General features: G+C 41.6%; 1 protein-coding gene and 1 long non-coding RNA gene across 2 annotated transcripts in view; one reads left to right on the top strand and one right to left on the bottom strand.

Annotated features, from left to right (window-relative positions):
* Window positions 1–2,521: 2,521 nt before the first annotated feature.
* RNF138 (ring finger protein 138) overlaps window positions 2,522–22,876 on the top strand; it is a 43,418-nt gene continuing 23,063 nt past the window's right edge. Inside the window, exons 1-2 of the mRNA XM_082853687.1 lie at window positions 2,522–2,690; window positions 21,821–21,986. Coding sequence (XP_082709813.1) covers window positions 2,581–2,690; window positions 21,821–21,986 — 276 coding nt within the window. The 5' untranslated portion in view covers window positions 2,522–2,580. The remainder of the gene's footprint in view (window positions 2,691–21,820; window positions 21,987–22,876) is intronic.
* Window positions 13,653–22,876, bottom strand: part of LOC309970932 — a 371,169-nt gene continuing 361,945 nt past the window's right edge. Inside the window, exon 2 of the long non-coding RNA XR_014326714.1 lies at window positions 13,653–13,875. This is a non-coding gene — a long non-coding RNA (uncharacterized lncRNA). The remainder of the gene's footprint in view (window positions 13,876–22,876) is intronic.

The raw sequence follows: 22,876 nt of genomic DNA, 5'->3' as shown, positions 1-22,876 counted from the left end.
GCCATAAAAATATCAAGTAGTTTTTTGTATGAAATGCTGCCAAGACAGAAGATTGTGTCTTTTGGCATTTATGGTTTATTTTTCTAAGCTTAACTCTCAGTGGGTTACTACATTTTCCTTATACCCACATTTTTGATGTATTTCCACATATGGCCAACTATATGCTTACATGTATGTCAACTGCTTATTTGAGTCTCAGAGTATATGAGAAGTAATACAAACATGTTTGGATTAGGGCATGAGTAAGGCTGCCATTAGAGAAAGAATGAAGCAAGTAAAATTATAAGTCACAAAATTAATGTTCTGGTTAAGGATTCTTAATGAGTAAAGGGAAACATTCTAGTAAGCAGAAAATACCACTTCCTAAAGTGGTCAAAATAAGTAAAATATGATTGGGAATATATTATTGAAAATGTGAAATTTGGAATCAAAGAATCATTTTATAAGAGAATTTGAAAAGCACCTGGACTACTGCGATTAAGTACCCGCCCTCACATCAAGCACTCTTCCTCCTCCCAAGAAATCTGAAGCTAAAATTAGCCTTCTTGCTCTACCTTGTTATGGAGGAAAGGAAGAAAAAAAAATACAAAATGTACTTTGGTGGTGGAGGGAATTCGCTGTTCATTGGACAAATAATTCAGTGAGTATTACTCTAGGAACTGTCATTTAAAGATGAACATTAAGACCCATTTCCTCCATGAGGTTTTCTCTAAGTCCATACAAATCCAATCGTTCTTCTTCCTAGCCTCATTATAGTCACTGTTAATGAAAAATTTAATACTTTGGCAAATACCATTTTTTGTCTTTTCATTTTGATAGATATCCAAGAGTATAAATGAATTGAGAGCAAAGTTCATGACACCTGCATAACATCTAACACAGTGCCAAGGACACCGTAGACAATAAATGACAGAATTGAATTAACTAGGCCTTTCAATGGCTTCTATTTATGATTCATTTTGTTCATAGCGGAAAGCTTTAACAAAGCATGGTAATGAAACCTTTTTCTTTTCTGAAGCAAATTGAGGATGCTTTATAATGTTCTAGATTTCTTTAGCTCCATTCATGTGGTTGTGACCTCACCTTATAGATCTATCAATTGTGTGGATATATCTCGGAATTAAGGGCCCATTAAAAAAAAAAAAGAAAAAGAAACATTTGGGACTTCCCTGGCAGTCCAGTGATTAAGACTCCGCACTTCCACTGCAGGGGGCACAGGTTCAATCCCTGGTCCGGAACTAAGATTCCCACATGCACCATGGCCAAAACCAAACCAAAACAAACAAACAAAAAAGCATTTAAATTATTGAATAACGGTGAAATGCCTAGGTTCACGCTTCCACCTCATTCTTCTTCAAAGCTGTCAACAAAACAAAGGTGTTGGTGAAAAACCGCATCTGCGACTGTAACTTGTCACTCACACTGTGTTAAGGTCTAAAGCTGAAACCCTCTCAAGGGGGCTTTAATTTTTCCTCTCCGAAGGATTAAAATCCCATAACGGATTATTACATAACACACCTTGACATGAATCAAACATTCTGACAAGGGCAACAATAAGGATCAAATATTTACTATCATGTAATGCTATTTTTTGAGGAAAAATTCCTGAAAACCCCAATGTATCTGATAGGAGTGGCTCGAAAGGGGATCCCTGCTGTAGGGAAGCTGGGGGTACAGTGAACACCCAGCTGTTAACGTGAAAAGCTGCTGCATACGTCACAGGCCGTTTGCCACGGAGGCCGCCCTCCACCCCCTCATCGGCCCCGCGCTCGCCGCCTCATGTTCGGTGACCAGCGGGGCTGGCTGCAGGCAGCGCGATGCCACGAGAGAGCAGCTGAAGGGGGCGGTGGGATCCACGTGCACCATGAGCCTCGATCCCGGCCCTGTTTAAGGTCGGTGAGCCCAGCACACTCCGCCGGCCACTCCGTTCCAGGCCTCGGCGGCGAAGACGGCAGCGGCTGGACAAGAAGCCCGAGGACGTCTCCCGGCTTCTCTACCAACACTAGCCCGTGAAGCTGGCTCACCTAAGTGAGCGTCTACGCAAGTGGAGTGTAGGGTCGGGGCGGGGAGCCGCGGAAAACCGTAGGTTGCGGCCGAAAGCCGGCTGCGCGGGTGGGGGGCTCGAGGAGGGGGTGGGGAAAAGGAGCCGAAAGGCCGGGGAAAATGACGCCGGCGGCGCAGAAGAGGGCTGAGTCGCGTCTGCCTTGCGGAGCCAGGTAAGGGAGTGGCCTCGGGCGGGGTCGCTCTTTCTGCCGCTGCCTCCCGCCCAGCGCCGCCTCCCCGTCCTGCCCCGGCAAGAGCAGCAGCCCGGGGATTTACCCTCGCCCGGCGCGTGCGGCCGTAACGTCTCGGCTTTCTGTCCCGCCCCGCCCCGTCCCGTCCCGCCCCGCCCCGCCCCGCCCGGCCCGGCCCGGCTCCGCCGGGCCCCGCCCCTCCAGGGCCCCGCCTCCTTCCTGGCGCGAGCCGCTTCCTGACGCGATTCCCCGCCCCCTCCTGGTTCACGCAGTGAGTCGGGCCCCGGGCAGACGCCGCCACCTGGGCCGCTGCCGCCGCCATAACCTCGATCCCCCATCTCCCGACATGGCCGAGGAGCTCTCCGCGGCCACGTCCTACACCGAAGATGATTTCTACTGCCCCGTCTGTCAGGAGGTGCTCAAAACGCCCGTACGGACCGCGGCTTGTCAGCACGTGTGAGTAGACGCCCCCTCCCCCGCGCGGAGCCGGGTGGTCGTTTAGGCCCCTCACCCCGCCCCGGACCCTGGGCTGCGGCCTGGCGGGAGCCGAGCCCGCCACGGCCTCTCCGGGCGCCGCTCGGCGCCGAGGGCCCGTTTGCGGCCGGTCGGAGGCCAGGCCGCCCTCCCCCTTAACTCCCGGCCCGCTCCCTGCGCCTGGCCCCTCAGCCGGAGCTCCCGGGCCCCGGAGCTGCCTCGTTGCCGCGCCCCCGGGGCAGTGCCCGGGGCAGTGCCAAGGCCTGTCCCCGTGGCGTCCTCGGGCCCCGAGGCCCCTGTCTTCTCCTGCAGGCCCGGGAGGAATTGCAGGGAACGTGGAGCCTTTTTGTTTCCTAGCAACCTGAGTGAAGGCTGGGGTGTCGAGTGTCAGAACCGGCCGGAGGTGCCCGCACGGCCCGCTCGCCCGGCTCCCCGACCCGCCCCGCTTTCAGGTCTCCCTTTTCCTTTCAGAACCTTGGCCCATCCTTTCCAGATCGAGGAGCTCTCTTCTAACTTAACCTTTCAGACCCGCTTCACAGACCACCTTTGAAAGTGTTTCGATGCGTTCAAAATTCAGTGCAGGTTGGAATGACCTAGAATGGGTTTGCTTCCCTCATATGTTAGAACTGACAGGATTTCCGGGTATTGAAGTGATAGTTTCCCTTTGTTTTACTCTTCTGCTTATTACTTGATTACTACAAGGGTGGAGATGAGAAAGATAGACCGCTGTTGTGAGGAATGAACTGAAATTAAGGCAGTAATCCTACGGGTGATGGAGAACACAGAGGGATTCGGTGAGGTGGCCTGATGCTGTTAGGAAGAACTTTGATAATTAATATAGACTCGTAGGGTGTCCATAAGGGTTAGAAGGAGCCCTTCTGGTAAAGGTGTATAGCATTTCTGACACACCTAGCTGCTGATCAGAGTCCCTGGGGAGCTTTTTAAGTAAACATGCCAATTCCCAGGCTCCATTACAAACTTGTAAAGAATTTCTGGCAGGTGAGGCTTGGAAATCTCTATTTGAAAAAGTACATTCAGGCTTGAAAGTTCTGTGTGCTTACAAATAGCTGAAAAGAGTCGAACAAGTTTCTAAATCGATTTCTCCTTCGACCTTTTTTTTTGGGGGGGGTTCTATAATTTTGTAAAGAATGGATTGTTGAATTTGGGGTTCGTTTTTTTTTTTTTGCGGTACGCGGGCTTCTCACTGTCGTGGCCTCTCCCGTTGCTTTTTTTGCGGTACGCTGGCCTCTCACGGTTGTGGCCTCTCCCGTTGCGGAGCACAGGCTCCGGACGCGCAGGCTCAGCGGCCATGGCTCACGGGCCCAGCCGCTCCGCGGCATGTAGGATCTTCCCGGACCGGGGCACGAACCCGTGTCCCCTGCATTGGCAGGCGGACTCTCATCCACTGTGCCATCAGGGAAGCCCGAATTTGGGGCTCTTAATCACAAACTTCCTTACAGTTGTTTCTTGAGACCCACTCTTTTCACTCCGATCCCCAGTCTTCCCTGCACTGTTGTCTACCTTATTCCTAATGATAGTGGTTGTGTGAGCCCAAGAGTATGTGACTTTTCACCATAGAAGTTATGCCAGTTATATTTTTGCCGCTTACGGGAGATGAATGACAATCTTGTTCCTTTATCATTTGGTGCAACAAATGCAGATTGTTAGAAAAATATCTTGAGATGTTTAGGGAGCAGTGTATACTTTTAGTCTTTAATCTGTTAGTGTTTATTATAACTTGATGCCTTTTCTGTGCTTGGGCTGGCAGTGGGTGGAAGAAAAGGAGGGAAGGGAGGGCACAGTGAGGCAGTAGGTCTTTTCTGGACAGAATCATTTCAATTACCTGTTAGGTGATTGACCTCATAGAACTCATTGTAATCTCTAGTTCCCCTCAAAATTCCATGCAGTTTGCTCTAGTTCACTTCCCTTGTGAGACATTTTATTAAATCAAACTGTAGTTTTGGCTTGATGTCAATCAAGGCTGTGGAAAAGAGAGTGAAGATGATTGTTGAGGACTTTTCTTAAATCACCTCCCTGGGCTGGGATGTGAAAAGAAAATATGGAGTAGGTTTTGTTAAGAGAACTGGACACTTACTACTCACCCTCCTCCATCCCCTCCTTTACCAGCATTGTCCCCTCTCAAATGAACACACAGTTGGTCTAAGGTTCTGGCTAAACAGTTAATTAAGGTGGAGGGAGAAAAAGTTTTCTTTGGAAAGGGTGGTAATGGTGGAACAGGGTATTGATTGGGAGGAGTTTGGTGGGGAAATAGAATTCTGTTTTAAATAACCTAGTTTGGAATGTCATTTGCTTTTCCCTTTTCACAGAGGACAAACCTGTGCCTTTAAACAAATTTATATTTAGCTACAAAATTAATTTTTTGTTCATGAATAGTGAGAGATGAGGTGATAAGAGCTTTCAGCCCCTGTGCCATTTCAACTGCAGTGAAGGATTTGCCCATTCTAGTAAAAGGAGCAAGTTCATTATCACTAGAATAACTTTACCAAAGTATAAATTCTCATTTAATCCTCATTCATTCCTTCAAACAGCAATTGTCGGATGCCTTCTGTGTGTCAGTTACAGGGAATACAAAGTGCTCTTTCTCTAGGACTTCCCTGGCTGTCCAGTGGTTAAGACTCCGTACTGGTTCGATCCCTGGTCGGGGAACTAAGGTCACACATGTCGTGAGGCCAAAACAAAACAAAGTGCTCTTTCTCTGGAGAATGTTAATAGTCTAATGGAGAAGACCTATACATGAATGTGATTGGTATGGAAGAAATTGAGGAGAATTTATGTGAGCCTTGAGAGCAGGTGTCTAAATTAGCCTATGAGTTTAGGAGAGATTTCCTGGATGAAGTTATACTTTAGGTCAGAATTGGCATTCAGGGATTGTTGGGGAATACCCTGATTAGGTTTACAGCATATGCAGAGGTGAGGAGGGGTTAAGATACAAACTGTATCCCGATTACAAAGTTTGGCCAAAAGATTGAGTGTGGTAGAGATGGAGCTTAGCGACATTGGCAGGAATTTACTGTGTAAGCCAATTTGAACTTCTTCCTGAAAGCCATAGAGACCTACTGAATAATTTTGGCAGGGGAGCAGCATGATCACATTTAAATTTTAGAATGCTTACTAATTACTAGCCTTGTCTAGCTTGGTACTGGTGAGACTAGTGAAGAGGTCATTCATTGCTCTGTCAGAGAGAAACGATTAGAACCTGAACCAAGGTAATGATAGAGGGAATGGAGAGAAGAGATTCCTGACATTTTAAGGAGATTGTGTAAGATTTGATGATTGTATGTCCAGTAGTTAAGTGTATGTACGTAGATCTGGAATACATGGAACTAAAGCTGTGAGTATGGATGTAGCCCCTGGAGGAGGAGTATAAATTGAAAGATAACAGAGATCTAGATAGAACAAAGTGCTGGAGAATATATATTTAAATGTAAAGTGGAGAAAAGAACAGCCTGAGAAGGAATGGACAAGAATAGGAAGAAAATCAAGATAGAGTGTGACGGGAAACCGAGAAGAATTTTAAGGAAAGGTAGTCAGCAGTGTCAGATGCCTTAGAGTGGTCAGATGTTTTGAAAAACATGTAAAGATGAATTAAGAATATGAAAGTTGAGCAGGTATGTTTCAGAAGGTACAGACTGGCATAGTGGTAAGGTATTTATCTCTTGTTTTTTTTCCCTTTGTAATCTTCAAAGACTCTTTGAACCAAACCTCCCTTCTCTATTTTGAATGGTTAAAGAAATAACTCTGTACAGTTAGAAGTAAGCTCTATCACAATGAAAATTACATATAATAACAAGTTGATGCCTTGCCAGATTGTTAAAAATGGAAATCTAATCTGTTTGCTTCGGGGCCTATTTTATTTTTATTTTGTTTTTTGGCCATGCCAGGTAGTGTTCGGGATCTTAGTTCCCCAACCAGGGATGGAACCTGTGTTCCCTGCACTGGGAGCGCAGGGTCTTAACCACTGGACCACCAGGGAAGTCCCAGGAAGCATCTTTTAAAATGAGCTAATATAAATCAGCCTCCACTTCTCATTAAGCACAGATTTGTATGATTCTTTATTGACCTGCTTTGGATTATCCAGTCCCTGAATTTTCACTTAATATTTCTTACAATTTGAACACCTTTATTGGTATCCTGTTTGGACAGTCATGCTCTAAATACATATTTTCAAAATATCTTCTTTACTACGTACTTGTTATAAATCTGAAAGCCAGGCTTATATGGTTTCTTGCTGATATAATAATTGCTGCTCTAGGCCATCTTTTTTTAAAAATAAATTTATTTATTTATTTTTGGCTGTGTTGGGTCTTCGTTGCTGTGCATGGGCTTTCTCTAGTTGTGGTGAGTGGGGGCTACTCTTCCTTGCGGTGCGCGGGCTTCTCATTGCGATGGCTTTTCTTGTTGTGAAGCACAGACTCTAGGCATGCGGGCTTCAGTCGTTGTGGCACACAGGCTCAGTAGTTGTGGCTCGTGGGCTCTAGAGTGCAGGCTCAGTAGTTGTGGCTCATGGGCTTAGTTGCTCCGAGGCATGTGGGATCTTCCTGGACCAGGGCTCGAACCCATGACCCCTGCATTGGCAGGCGGATTCTTAACCTCTGCGCCACTAGGGAAATCCCTCTTTGTACTTCTTATCACAGTTCATAATCATAATATTTTTGGGATCAGACGATTTGACTGATGCCATTCTCACCAGTTAGACTGGAAGCTCTTTTTAACAAGTTTTAAAAATATTTATCTATTTATTTTTGGCTGCATCGGGTCTTAGCTGCGGCACATGGGATCTTTCGTTGCAGCACACGGGCTCTACATGGCGACACGCGGGCTTCTCTCTAGTTGTGGCACGGGCTTAGTAGTTGCAGCGCACAGGCTTAGTTGCCCTGCGGCATATGGGATCTTAGTTCCCCGATCAGGGAGATTGAACCCACATCCCCTGCATTGGAAGGCACACTCCTACTAGACTGTAAGCTCTTAAAAGGCAGCAACCCAGGTCTACTTGTACTTACCTGAGCCTACTGTATGTATTTGGTATTGAATAAATGTATGAATGGTGGGTTTGTGTTGGGAGACCACAGCTTACTAGCTGTATCACTTGGTCAAGTCATTTAACTCCTTTCAGCCTGTTTTCTTCTCCATAAAACAGGGGTAGAAACAACCTGTTTCACAGGGTTGTTGCAAGGGCCAAATGAGATAATGTTTGTGAATGATAATATATGTGTTTTATAGTTTTCAAAACCCATAAAAATATAAAATTATGTTTAGTTTAATAACTATAGCATCTAACACAAAAAGCTAGATTATTATTGTAAACAGAAAGGAGGCTGTTTCAAGTTTTTTGGTCCAGATATTTATTATCGAAGGTATTATTGTGAATGGAGAATATTGTAATTCACAGCTTTAAAGGTACAAAAGGAAATAATATGATTGTCTCTCACAATCACTGTTACCTTATCTATTCTTCCAGAGAACAGCATACTGTATGCATTCTTTTGTACCTTGCTATTTTCATGTTACTGTATTGGAGGTCATTCTATATCAGTACGTTAAAGGCCTTCTTACTCTTTTTTTTTGGTGGGGGGGAGATTGTAGAGTTTTCATTCATTCAGTAAGCCAACACTGAGTGTCCATTATGTGCCAGCAATACTAATGTAGATTCTAGGGTTCAACAAGCCAGACAAAAATTCCTGACCCCATGGAACATATTTAGTGTTCTAGTGTTCCATTGTTTGTTTGTTTTTTTTTGTTGTTGTTTTTTTTGCGGTACGCGGGTCTCTCACTGTTGTGGCCTCTCCCGTTGCGGAGCACAGGCTCCGGACGCGCAGGCTCAGCGGCCATGGCTCACCGGCCCAGCTGCTCCACGGCATGTGGGATCCCCCCGGACCCGGGGCACGAACCTTTGTCCCCTGCATCGGCAGGCGGACTCTCAACCACTGCGCCACCAGGGAAGCCCCATGTTTGATTATTTTTTTAATTATTAAATTATTTATTTATTTATCCAATCTCTTATCTATGGACACTTAGGTTGTTTCCAATCTTTTGCTGTTACAAATAATGGCACATTGATTAGACTTGTATGAATACCATTTCACATGTGAGAGTTTTTCCTGTAAGATAAATTTTCTCAAGTGGAATTGCTGGGTCAGAGGGTAAATACAAGGGAATTTGGCAGCTGTGTCACACAAGGATGACTATAGCTCTGTTGAAGTGTTTTGTACATGGAAGGTGCTTATGGTTTTGATTTGAGGACTGTGGATTATATCTTGGGTTAAGTAAAATTTTGGATTAGATTAAGGTAAATTAGCATTCATTGCTTTAACAAATATTAATGAATTCCTACTAGGTGCCCAGCTCTGTGTTATACCTACAGTGGTATACGGTTAGATATGATCCCTGCCTTCAGAACTGGCATTGGTGAGACACATTTTAATTCAAATAAACACTCAGATACATGTGCAGTTACAAACTCATAGGTTTAAAGAGAGAGTATAAGAAGGGGACCAGATCTAGGTGGGTTGGTGGGTGGATGGGTACGTAATAAAGACCTTTCTTGAGGAAGTGAAATTGTTGCTGAGATTTGTGATGTGTAGGTGTTAATTTGTGGAGGACTGTGTTTGTGTATAGAGTATTTTGGGGTGAGGGAACATTCTGGGCAAAGACCCTGAGGTAGAAGGAATGTGCAGGGCCTTGTTTTCAATGAAGTAGCATCTTGCCTTCAGTCTCATATAGGTTTATTTATTTTGAAAGTCTTAGTTTCCTTGTTTGTAAAATAAAGGAACTTTTAAAACATTTATTTATTCTTAAGAATTCAAGATTATATAAAGTTTCTGGAACCCTGCCTAAGTGCTCAATAAATAGTTACTGCTGTTTGTATAGATGTCATGTTGCTTTCCACAAAATTGGGCTAATTTACAGTGCCATTAAGACTATTAAAGTATATCTGTATTCCATCATCTTTGCCAGCATTTTTTTTAAATTTCTCAAGCTTTTTATTTTCTAGTCTTTCTCATTCCCTTAATATAGTTACGTCTCCTCTAACAGCATAGATGGCTATCTTTTAAAACAGGAGAAAAAAGAGGCAGAGAGCCAACTCATGTTAACCAACCTTACCCTTAGCTGAGTTAAAAAATGCACAAACCAAACACAGGTCAAAGGAAGCCAGTCTCTTCCCCATGACAGCTCAAAATAAGCCAAATAAACCCCAAGGAAACGGCTACATGGGAAAGCCTTCCCATCATCACAGGGACAGGACAGAAAGTGCATGTGACACAATATCAGGAGAGCTGAGAAATCTCTGGATCTTGCCTGAAAAGGAAAGCAGCTAACAAGATGGTTTTGGAGAGGAGGTGGAAAACAGCGCAATGGGACACAGAAAGGGCCTTGGGTTTGTAGCCTAGAAACCCCTCTGCAGGGACCTCTGCTGGTCTCCTTTGCACCCCAGATGGGCAGCCTCCTGGGAGCGTCCACCCATCTGGTCACAGCCCACGTCCACCAGTTACTGCAGTATTTGTTGGTTTACTTCTGCGGCGGCTGAAGGGCCCAATTCATTAGCAAAGGGCAGCAAGGAGTATCTGATTTCTCTCAGGGCTTTCTGGTAAGGCCCGAACTTCGTGTCTGTCCTCGTCTGCTGCTGCTGCTGCTGCCTGGCCCCCCAGGGCCTTGGCGTCCAGCGGGGCGTCACTGCTCGGCCCTGCTGGCGGCCCCGGGGCGGGGGTCTTGGGCGGCTGCTTCAAGCCCCTCACAGATCTCCTGCAGCCGCTGCGGGCTGTTCCCAGAGTAGGTCATGGCGGGAAAAGTCTTCGGCCGCATGGTTAGTCCAGTTTCCTTTGACCATAAATACAATCTTGTTAAAGTGTTTTATTAGCTAAAAAGAAAAAAAAAACCCTGTCAGTAGTATCAGTTCGTTGTAAACACACTTTCACAACAATTCCGTTTTTTTTTTAGAAAGCTTTTTTTAAGAAAAATAAATTTATTTTATTTTATTTATTTATTTTGGCTGCGTTGGGTCTTCGTTGCTGGGCACGGGCTCGCTGCTGTGCACGGGCTTTCTCTAGTTGCGGAGAGAGGGGGCTACTCTTCATTGCGGTGGCAACAATTTCGTTTTGAAAATGTTCTTTCCTTCCATTTTTGTAGTTCCTGCAGAGAACTGAACATTTTCCAGAGACTTCATTTTGAAGATGATCTCTACCTCTCGCCTTCTACGCTGCCGTCCGCGGCCGCTTGGCCCTCGGCTCCGGGGCCTCGCGGGGGACGCCGGGGTGGCCGGCGGGCGGGGACCCGGGGCACGGGGCGGATGGGCGGGCGGCCCCATCTTCCAGTGCTTGCGCCGTGGCCCAGCGCGCAGCCCGAGCAGGATATTCGCTATGTTGAGCAATTTTTTTTAAGCAATATTTTGTTAGTTTAATGCAGTTCATAATGGTGTCTAGAAGTCGCTTTAAAATTTTCTTTAGTTGCTAGCAACATATGGCTATGTGCATTTTTCCATATTAAATTTTTATATACTAATTTATAATTTTACTGTTCAGAGTGTGTAGGTACATTTGTGATCATTTCTGTGACTATGATTTAATAATAATCTGTTGTAATTTATTACTTATTTTACATTATTTTCCTGTCAGTTGCTTTGTTTTTGGTATATTATTACATTTTCTTATACATTCAGATTTGAGATACTTGATTCTCTTTATCTAAAGTTATAATGCTATTCCATTTTTTCTGTTTCTTGAGTCTTTAAAAAAAGTCCATTTTTGGACTTACCTGGAATCTACTAAGATATATGATGTGTGCTTTTGAATCTTTATTAATTTGCCTGTCTTATTTAGTTGACCTCAGTATTTCTTAGAGGGCATTCCTTTTCCATTCTTTTAAAAATCTTTTTAGTATATTTGAATTCTTAAAATAATATGATTCTTTGGGATTCTTCACTTTCATTAATTACTTTTACTATTTTTAGCACAGAATAATATGACTTGTTAAAATGTTTTTGGATATAGTAGTATATATACACAAACTTGCCACAAGTACCTGCATGCACACAATGCTGTAAGTCCCATCAGGGTAGGGATTTTCATCACTTTTGTCCCCTGATATGTCCCTAGTTCTGTTATGTAGTAAGTATTTAATATGTATTTATTAAGTGAATATGCATTATAATATACGGATAAGTTAAACTGTTTATTTTGAGACCACTGTAGATTCACATGTAGTTGTAAAATAATACAGAAATTGTGTACCCTGGCCCAATTTCCCCTAATGGTAATGTTTTGTAAATAAAACCGGGATATCTTCCTTCTTAATAGAGTAAAGATAAAGAAAGTTTCCATCACCACAAAGATCCTTCACATGGCTCATTTATAGCCACACCCACTTTCCTCTTGATCCCACCCTGTGCCTCCTTAACCCTTGGCAAGCACTAATGTTCACATGTTCTCTATTTTTTTTTTAATTTTAATTTTATTTACTTTTTATTTTTGGCTGTGTTGGGTCTTTGCTGCAACACATAGGATCTTCGTTGCGGCATGCAGGATCGCTCATTGAGGCGTGTGGGTTTTCTCTCTCTACTTGTGGGGTGTGGACTTTGTAGTTTGCGGCATGAGGGCTCTCTAGTTGAGGTGCGTGGGCTCAGTAGTTGTGTTGCATGGGCTTAGTTGCCCCACAACAAGTGGGATCTTAGTTCCCCGACCAGGGATCAAACCTGTGTCCCCTGCATTGGAAGGCAGATTTGTTACCACTGGACCACCGAGGAAGTCCCATGTTATCTATTTCCATAATTTTGACATTTCAAGAATCTTAAATATTGCACAATTCTATAAATAACAGTATAAAACCCACTGAAATGTACACTTTAAATGGGTGAATGGGGTATGGTATGTGACTTAAATCTCAATAGAGCTGTTAGCAAAAAAATAATGTTAAGTAATGTTATATAAACGGCATCAAACAATATGTAACTTTTTGGAATTTCTTTTTTCACTCAGCATAATTCTCTGGAGATTCAGGTTGTTGTGTGTTTTCATTAGTTCCTTTTATTGGTGAATATGCATCCATACATGGTATGGATGTACCACATTTTGGTTAAACATTCATTCACTGAAGGAGATCTGGAATAGCCAGTTTTTGACTATTACAAATAGAGCTGCTATAAATATTCATGTACAGGTTTTTGTGTGAACGTAAGGCTTCATTCCTCTAGGATAAATGCCCAAGAATGCAATGAATGCAATTAGTGGGTCATATGGTGGTTGCATGGTTTGTCTTTTAAGAAAATGCCAAGCTATTTTCCACAGTATCTATACCATTTTATATTCCCACCAGCAGTGTATGAGTGATCCAGTTTCTTTGAATCCTTGCCAGTGTTTCATGTTGTCATTGTTTTATTTTTTATTATTTTTTTTATAAATTTATTTTTGGCTGCGTTGGGTTTTCATTGCTGTGCGTGGGCTTTCTCTAGTTGCGGCGAGCGGGGGCTACTGTTCGTTGGGGCGCATGGGGTTCTCATTGCGGTGGCTTCTCTTGTTGCGGAGCATGGGCTCTAGGCGCATGGGCTTCAGTAATTGTGACGTGTGGGCTCAGTAGTTGTGGCTCACGGGCTCTAGAGCACAGGCTCAGTAGCTGTGGCACTAGTTGCTCCACAGCATATGGGATCTTCCCAGACCAGGGCTCGAACCCATGTCCCCTGCATTGGCAGGCAGATTCTTAACCACCGCGCCACCAGGGAAGTCCCTGTCATTGTTTTAAATTTTAAGCCATTTCAATCTGTGTAGTGATACCTCATGATTTTAATTTGTATTTTACTAATGGCTAATGATGTTGAACATCTTTTCATGGGCATGTTTACTACCGGTATATCTTAGGTTAAAATCATGTCTCTTCAGTGTCTTTTGCCTATGGTTTAATTGGATCATTTGCTTTCTAACTTTTGAGCTTTGAGACTTCTTTTATTTTATTTTATTTTTTTTGCGGTATGCGGGCCTCTCACTGTTGTGGCCTCTCCCATTGCGGAGCACAGGCTCCGGACGCGCAGGCTCAGCGGCCATGGCTCACCGGCCCAGCTGCTCCGCGGCATGTGGGATCCTCCCGGACCAGGGCACGAACCTGTGTCCCCTGCATCGGCAGGTGGACTCTCAACCACTGCGCCACCAGGGAAGCCCTGAGACTTCTTTATGTATTCTAGATACTACTCCTTTGTTAGGTATATGATTTACAAATATTTTTTTCCGGGTCTTTGTTTTGTTTTGTTGCGGTATGCGGGGCTCTCACTGTTCTGGCCTCTCCCGTTGCGGAGCACAGGCTCTGGACGTGCAGGCCCAGCCGCTCCGCGGCATGTGGGATCTTCCCGGACTGGGGCACGAACCCGTGTCCCCTGCATCGGCAGGCGGACTCCCAACCACTTCGCCACCAGGGAAGCCCTTTTTTCCAGTCTTTGGATTGTCTTTTTATCTACTTAACAATCTTTTTTGCCCAGCAAACATTTAAAAATTTTTATGAAGTCCACTTTGTCAGTTTTTCCTTTTATGGAATGTGTTTTTAACATTAAGTCTAAGAACTCTGTGTAGCTCTGTATTGTGAATATTTTCTATTTTTTTCTCAAAGTTTTATAGTTTAATGTTTCACATTTAACTCTGCATATTGGTTTCCTAGGGCCACTGTAACAAACTACCACAAACTTGGTGGCTTAAAACAACATAAATTAATCTTTTCACAGTTCTAGAGGCTAGAAGTTTGAAATCAATTTCAGTGGACCAAAATCAAGGTGTTGGCAGGGCCTCGAGGAGCTGGGGGCACATCACTCCAGTCTTTGCCTCCATCTCAATATGGCTTCTCCTGTGTGTTTTTGTCAGATCTCCCTTTGCCTCTCTTATAAAGACACTTGTGGTGACATTTAGGACCCACCTGGATAATTCCAGCTAATTTCCTCATCCCCAAATCTTTAACAATAATCAGATCTGTTACAATATGAGGTGATATTAACTTGTTCTGGGAATTAGGAAGTGAATGTATCTTTGGATGGCCATTACCCAGTTTACTATAGTCTATGATCTGTTTTGAGTTAATTTTTTTTTTTTTTTTTTTTTTACGGTACGTGGGCCTCTCACTGCTGTGGCCTCTCCCGTTGCGGAGCACAGGCTCCGGACGCGCAGGCTCAGCGGCCATGGCTCACGTGCCCAGCTGCTCCGCGGCATGTGGGATCCTCCCGGACCGGGGCACGAACCTGTGTCCCCTGCATTGGCAGGCGGACTCTCATCCACTGTGCCACCAGGGAAGCCCCCTCTGCCTTTTTTTTTTTAAACAGAAATGGTAGCATAGTATACATATAAATTGTATTCATATTTGCTTAAAGTATTTCCCTTAGGGAATATAAAACATAAATAAAGCTAAAATATTTTTTAACAATTATTGTAATGAGTAGTGTGTATTTTTTTCAGGCTAAGTTAAAACTTTTAAACGTGAATGCGTCTGTAACCTATATAGAGTATTCTTTTGGATGTGTACATTTGAGTGTTGTGCCCCAACCCTGTTTTTCCCATGAGCTCTGTGGTTTTTATTGGATGATTTTGCATAGTGCAGTGACTTCTAGGAATGTGTGTGACACTTTACAGCAGAACTGAGTCTTTCAGAGAGCTTTTCTGAGTCTTTATATTTCTATGTCAGCTAAAAGAAAGCTGGTATAGAAATATTAATATCAGACCATTTAATTCAGATAGCATTACAAAAAAGAGAGTCATTTCATGTGGATAAAAGGAATAATCATGAACTTTTTTGCAGCTACCAACATAACTTTAGATGAAAACTGACAGAATTGTTGGGAGGAATTGACAGACCCACAGTTTTTTGTCCTTTCAGGAGGAACTGATTTTCACTGAAAATCACATAATGAAGAACACCTTTAAAATAGGAAGAGAATTTGGATGTTGAAAGCACATGATCATTTCAATAGATGCTAAAAGCATTTAATAGAGTTCAGCCTTTCATTATAAAATGTCATAGCAAATTAGGAATAGGATGGAACTTACTTTTATTCTAATTAAGGGTAGCTTCCCTAAAATCTATAGTAAATGTACTGAATAGTAGACCCTATGTGCTTTTCTAGTCAAGAACTAGACAAGGGTATTTATATCCTCCCTACCATTTAACATTGTATTTCAGGCTTTAGGCAATTCAGTGAGAAAAGAAGAAATAAGGTATACAAAGATGGAAAAAGAGATAAAATTGTCATAATTTGTAGATGATAAAACTACATCTAAAACCTAAGAGAAACGACTAACTAACAAATGATTAGAACTAGTAAGAATGTACAGAGAGGTTTCTGGATATAAGAACAACAGACAAAAGTCGGTAACATTTTTTTATACCAACAGTAATCAGATAAAAAATTAATAGAAAGAATCCTATTTATAATGCAACAAAAACTATAAATAGTTTATAAATAATTAGACTATTATAATCTAGTAAAAATGTCAAGACTTCTGTAGGGAAAGTTGAAAAACTACTGAAAAGCATAAGAAATCTGAATAGGTGGAGAGACATGACATGTAACCATGCAATAAAATTAAGATGCCAGTTCTCCCTCAGATGATTCTAAAAAAGCTAATGTAATTCCAATAAAGTCTCAACATCATTGTTTTGGTAGAACTTGAAAAACTGATTAAAAAGTCATAATGATGTGTTAATGACCATGAATAACTGAGAAAATTTGGAAAAAGTAGAACATAGAGATAGAACCAACCCTGCTAGATACCGTGACGTAGTATTATGAAGTTATAGTAATTAAAATGGTATGGTATTAATTCAGCAGTAGATAAATGATCAGTAGGACATATACTAGAGAGCCCAGAAATAATTCCATACATGTATTAGAACTCTGATAGATATGACATGGCAAATCGGGGAAAAGATGGCTTATTCAGTAGAATGGTATTTGGATAATGGCTTTGCATATGAAATCTCTATTGTTTACTGTACATAGAGGTATTTTTAGGTGAATTAAAAACTTAAATGTGATGAGCAAAACTTAAACTTCTTAGAAGGCAATGTAGGGAAATATCCCTGATCTTGAGAAGGGGAAGGCTTAAGACTATGAGCACAAACCGTAATTTTAGGAAAAGGTGATGAATTTAGACTATATTAAAAATTAAAAATTTTCCATATCAAAAGACCACAAACAAGGTTAGAGACAAGTGATAACAGACTCAACAGTGATAACATTCTGTTGTTATACAAGATTATATCAGAACGGATTGGTTTATATGTATTTTTTTCCCCTGCACATTGATGTTTTGAGCCATTAGCAAATGGTTACATTAGCTGAAGAGAAGTACACTAAAACTCAGTTGAATATAGCAAGCCACAGAATTGTACACTACTGTACGAAACACACAACCTACATTTTTTTCTTGGTTCGGTTTGGCCATGAGATCTCTCTGGAATTTATCAGCTTTAATCACTCCTTTCTAACCCCTCACCTCTTTTTTTTAAGCTTTAGAGTAAAATGTTTATTAAGAACGTAAATGTCTTTTAAAATGTGTTAGTATTTTTATTAGGGTTGTTTGCGTTTTTTTTTTTTTTTTTTTTGTGATACGCGGGCCTCTTACTGTCGTGGCCTCTCCCGCTGTGGACCACAGGCTCAGGACGCGCAGGCTCAGCGGCTATCACGGGCCTAGCTGCTCTGTGGCATGTGGGATCTTCCCGGACTGGGGCACGAACCCGTGTCCCCTGCATCAGCAGGCGTACTCTCAACCACTGGGCCACCAGGGAAGCCCTGTTTGGGTTTTTGTTAGTTCTCTGATGACAGTGTTCTCCGGGCAGTTAGTCTACCCCAACCATTTTTTCCCCACAAGCCCTGTAAGTTTTAGTGTGCAGTTTTGCAGAATGTGTTGTTTCTTGGTATTGTATTTATTGCATTATCAGAAATGCCTAGGGTTCAAAAAGCAAATAGTTTAGTAGCCAGAAGATGAAATTGTAGGTTATAAGTCACTTTCCCTCAGAACTTTGAACACATCATTCTATTGTTTTGTCATCTGTTTGTTATTGCTGATGAGATTGAAGCTAATCTGATTCTCTTTCCTTAGTACGTGATCTGTTTTTTATTCCCTCTCTGGAAGCTGTTAGAAGTTGAAAAAATAATTATTTAAGATTTTCTAGTGATCCGGATGAAAATCTTTCAGAAATTCATTGTACTGGTCATTTGGTTGTCTCTTATTTTGCAGACGTATTTTTTTAGCTCTGGAAATTTTCTAGCGATTTTTTTTTTTTCGGTTTGTTTTTAAGCCCAGTTAGAAGATTAATTTAGCTATTTTTATAACAGTTTAAACATATTTACCCTTGTTTTTACTCCTAATTGAAAAAAATTAAGTGTAGTATTCCTAACAGAAAAGTGCCCCATCATAAAAGTCAGCTCAGTGAATTTTTTTCAAACTGAGCACACCTATGTGTTCAACACCCATACCAAGCAATAGAACTCCAGAACTCCATTACCAGCATTTCAGGAACTCCTCAATTCTCCAAGGAGTGTATCCCACTTCTTCCAGGACACCACTATTTTGACTTTTAACAATATAGTTTTACCTGCTCTTTGATCTTTATAAAAATAGAATCATACACCATTATAGGGCAATTATACTCCAATAAAGATGTAAAAAAAAAAAAGAATCATGCAGCTTGTAGTCTTTTGCGTTTGGCTTCCAAAGCTTAACATACATCCAAATTCATTCTTATTACGGTATACTATAGTTTTAATTTTGTGGATGTGCTGTCATTGTTTATGCATTTTTCTGTTGATGGACATTTGTATGGTTTTCAGCTTTTGGCTATTACAAATAGTGTGGCAATGAACTTTCTAGGAAATTTCTTCTGATGAGATATGCAAGTCAGTTGGGTATATACTTTGGAGTGGAATTACTTGGCTATATTAGATACTGCCAAATGGTTGTATTAATTTTCAAAATGGTTGTATCAGTTTACACTTTTATATGCAAGTTTAGGTTGGTTTCACATCCTCCTCAACACTTGGTATTTTCCACCTTTTTCATTTTGGTCATTCTGGTGGGTATGTAGTGTTATATACTATTTCAGGTATTGAATAAGTGGGCTTTGAAATTTTGGTTTATTTTATCCACTCCCCCTAAATACAGCTTATGTTTGTACACCCAGGTTTCAAAAAATCTTTTAATATTCTGTGTTTATATTTTACTTGTAATTGTTAAATTAGCCAGCATATTCACTAATTTACCTGCTAATAGTTACTAACCTGCTTCATTTCGTTCACTCAAGCTCCATCAATTTTATGCATGGTTATCTCTGTGTAATGAATTTTGTTGGTGTGAACTTTGTTGACAGTTTCAGTTTTTATTTAAAGAGGAAGGTTTAGCTTAATAGTTTGGTGATAGTTTTACCTTTAGCTCTTTAATTACTGTTTTCTCTTTGGTAATTTATTAGACTTGGCTTCTATAACATTATTTACTCTTGGTTCTTCTGTTTCTTTGAACCTTCCTTTAATGTTTATATCTCTCTAGATTGTTTCTTTAGTGTTCTTCTTACCTTATCTGCTCTCCATATTCTTCCCCCCAATTTTCAGATCCAATTTTCCACTTGTTTGCTGGATAACACGCATTGAGCTTTTTGTAGGTACTTTATTTTTTTAATACATTTATTTATTGATTGATTGATTGATGGCTGTGTTGGGTCATTGTTGCTGCACTTGGGCTTTCCCTAGTTGTGGCGAGCGGGGGCCAGTCCTTGTTGTGGTGCGCAGGCTTCTCCCGTTGCGGAGCACAGGCTCCAGGCGCACAGGCTTCAGTAGTTGTGGCACATGTGCCTAGCTGCTCCTCGGCATGTGGGATCCTCCCAGACCAGGGCTTGAACCTGTGTCCCCTGCATTGGCAGGCAGATTCTTAACCACTGCGCCAGAAGGGAAGCCCTGTAGGTACTTTAAACTTGCGTTTTTCTGTTAAACCAACTCTTCTAGTATTTTTCAGTTTGGTTAATACAGTCACCTTTTACTCAGTCTTCTAAATTAGAAATGCTTTTCTTTCTCATTCTCTCACAAGTAATTGTCAAAAAATTATATTTTATTTTTTAACCTAGGATGCCCCCTTCATACACAGTCATAGACATTGAGAACTATGTCTCTAAAATAGAGACCCTCTGTCCCTCCTTCCTACTCCTGCCTTAATGTAGACCGTATCATGATCTAGACTATTGTTCCAGTTAGTCTTGTGGGGTTTTTTGTTTGACTCTCCTTTCTTCTTTTTTTCCTTTTTATAGTCCCCCTGATTAAAGAATGCAAACACTGAGTGAAACAAAGAATTTAAATTAAAAATGTATTACCCCAAATTTACAAAACATATAAACAGAATTTCAGTTTTTAATTTAAACAATTAAACTTAAAAATGATGGTCTTTGTAACTTTGTGGTATTTATACTTGTGAAGTTATTAAAGCTCAAAATGGCATTCAGAGTTTTGGGACACCCTCACTAAGGATTTTGTTAAGTATTGACAAATTGCTATTCAGAAATGTAGAGCACGGGGCTTCTCTGGTGGTGCAGTCGTTGAGAGTCTGCCTGCTAATGCAGGGGACGTGGGTTCGAGCCCTGGTCTGGGAGGATCCCACATGCCGCAGAGCGGCTGGGCCTGTGGGCCACAACTACTGAGCCTGTGCGTCTGGAGCCTGTGCTCCGCAACAAGAGAGGCTGCTATAGTGAGAGGCCCACGCACCGCGATAAAGAGTGGCCCCTGCTTGCCCCAACTGGAGAAGGCCCTCGCACAGAAATGAAGACCCAACACAGCCCAAAATAAATAAATTAAAAAAAAAAAGAAATGTAGAGCACTCATTTCTTTATGTCTCCTTTAACACTGGATATTATAATTTTTTTTAAACTAGTGTTTTGACAACTGAAAAATGTCTTGTTTACTTTGCATTTCCTGGTTATGATGAATATTTTCCATGTTTTAAAGTATTGGTGATCACTTCTAATGCTACCTTAGTGATATTAGCTACTATTTATCAAGCACTTTGCTGACTCAAAAATAACTGTCTTGAGCGTTTTATTACATTACCTATCTTAATCCTGTGAACAACCCTATCAAGTGTAGATGCTTATTGTATGTGTGAGGAAACTGATTTTCAAGAAGAGTGACTTGCTCAGCGCATGGTTAGTAAACTCAGTGTGATCTGTTATCACACTATTACCTCGCAACTTTTTTGTTAGTATAGATGTGGAAGATTAGTATATTTGTATTTATAGGGGGTTGAATTAAATGTATAATTATTCTAGAGCCCAGGTACAGATGGCTGTGATTTTTTTTTTTTTTTTTTTTTTTTGGCGGTACACGGGCCTCTCAATGTTGTGGCCTCTCCCGTTGCGGAGCACAGGCTCCGGATGCGCAGGCTCAGCAGCCATGGCTCATGGGCCCAGCTGCTCTGCGGCATCTTCCCGGACCGGGGCACGAACCCGTGTCCCCTGCATCGACAGGCAGACTCTCAACCACTGCGCCACCAGGGAAGCCCAGGATTCTTAAGTATTTCTCAAATTATATTCCATTGCACACTGTTGTGGGAATTTTCATATATCCTGACCACAGAAGTTTGGGCAACACTTGGTTTCCTTAGCAGAGAAACCTTAATAACTTTGAATAATCCTTGAATTTTGGAAATCAGTTTCTGTAGGAGACCTATTCATATCTTGTAGAACAACATCTTGAAGTACATCAGTTTGAGACAAAGCTGATGTGTGGTCCATTCTCTCATTTTGTAAGGGGAGGAAATGGAGATCCATTGTGGTTAAGTGTGTTGCCTGAAAATCACACAGCTGCTAAACAACACAGGATAAGATGCAGTTTTCCTTTGTACCATGCTTCCCCTGATAATGTTATATAATATTTATTTTTCCTGTATTATGTTAAAAGTAGTTTCTTTAGTATTCCCATCTAGTCCAGACATTAGTCTTACACTGAGAAATTCATATACAGTTTTAAAAAATTCTAGATTTATGTACATACAAATAGCCTAGCATGATTACATACCCATAACTGCTGTGTTTAATTATTGAAATGAAAAGAGTACTTTTTTCTGTAGTTAACCTGTCACAAATGTTTGGTTTAGTTTCTGTAGAAAATGTTTCCTGACTGCAATGAGAGAAAGCGGAATACATTGTCCCCTGTGTCGTGGAAATGTGACTAGAAGGGAAAGAGCATGTCCTGAACGGGCCTTAGACCTTGAAAATATCATGAGGAGGTTTTCTGGTAGCTGCAGATGCTGTGCAAAACAGGTAGAGTAAATGTGACATAGTTCTTTGAAAGTCAAGTTTCTACTCTGAAATTTCTGTTTGACTTGTCTTGGTGGGTACTGTTTTGAAGAGAAATTATTTAGGTTGAGAATTGGGTAGAAAAGGCCAGAAAAGCTGTGGCTGTAAATCTTACTAGATTATAAACTTACTGAGAACAGAGACCGAAAGATAGATACAGTCTCTGAATTTGCCGTAATTTTTAGCGTGGCATTTTTTTCAAAATAAACACTCGTTGATTACCTGCTAAATGAACTGAATGAACAGACTGGCATTTAACTCATTGAAGCCCCATTCTGGAACAGATTCAGCCCTTGAATAGTTTTTCTGGTGGTAGTATCATTATTGCAATTTTGCAGGTAGAAATGGGCCAAATGGATTTATGTAGTCAAGGGGGAACTCTCTAGCTGCCCACTGTACTTGGATGTTTATGTATTTATCTAAGAAATCACAAAATACTTGGCAGAAGACTTTGCCTTTTAAGGAACAGGTGTAAAAAATCAGGTATTGGCAAATAACTGACATTAATTCTCCAGTCTGGATTTTATTCTACCGTTTGGAGAGGGATTGAAATGGTGAGAGGTGGTTAGGCTTTGAGTATATTCGTTTATTATGGATTTATCACAACCACTTTTTCAAACAGCTAATAAAGTCAGTGAGCAAAAAAACCAGTTGCTGTTTCATGCATTCACACAAGACATATCTGCTTTTCCATGTCTTTGAGGGAGGTGTTAACTGACAGGGCAATGAAGTGAAGCTGGAAAATACACTTGAGAGATTTCTGGCTCTGCTCCTCAGAGAGAAACTGAAAAATGTTCCAAGTGTTAACTTGGGAACTTAGTTTTTTAAAGCACTTTCTAACTCTGCCAGGTTGC

Source organism: Leucopleurus acutus, assembly GCF_964270905.1.
Source record: "Leucopleurus acutus genome assembly, chromosome: 13".
Classification (NCBI taxonomy): domain Eukaryota; kingdom Metazoa; phylum Chordata; class Mammalia; order Artiodactyla; family Delphinidae; genus Leucopleurus; species Leucopleurus acutus.
Note: the sequence above shows the minus strand (reverse complement) of the source record. Positions and strands in the feature narration are given on the sequence as shown.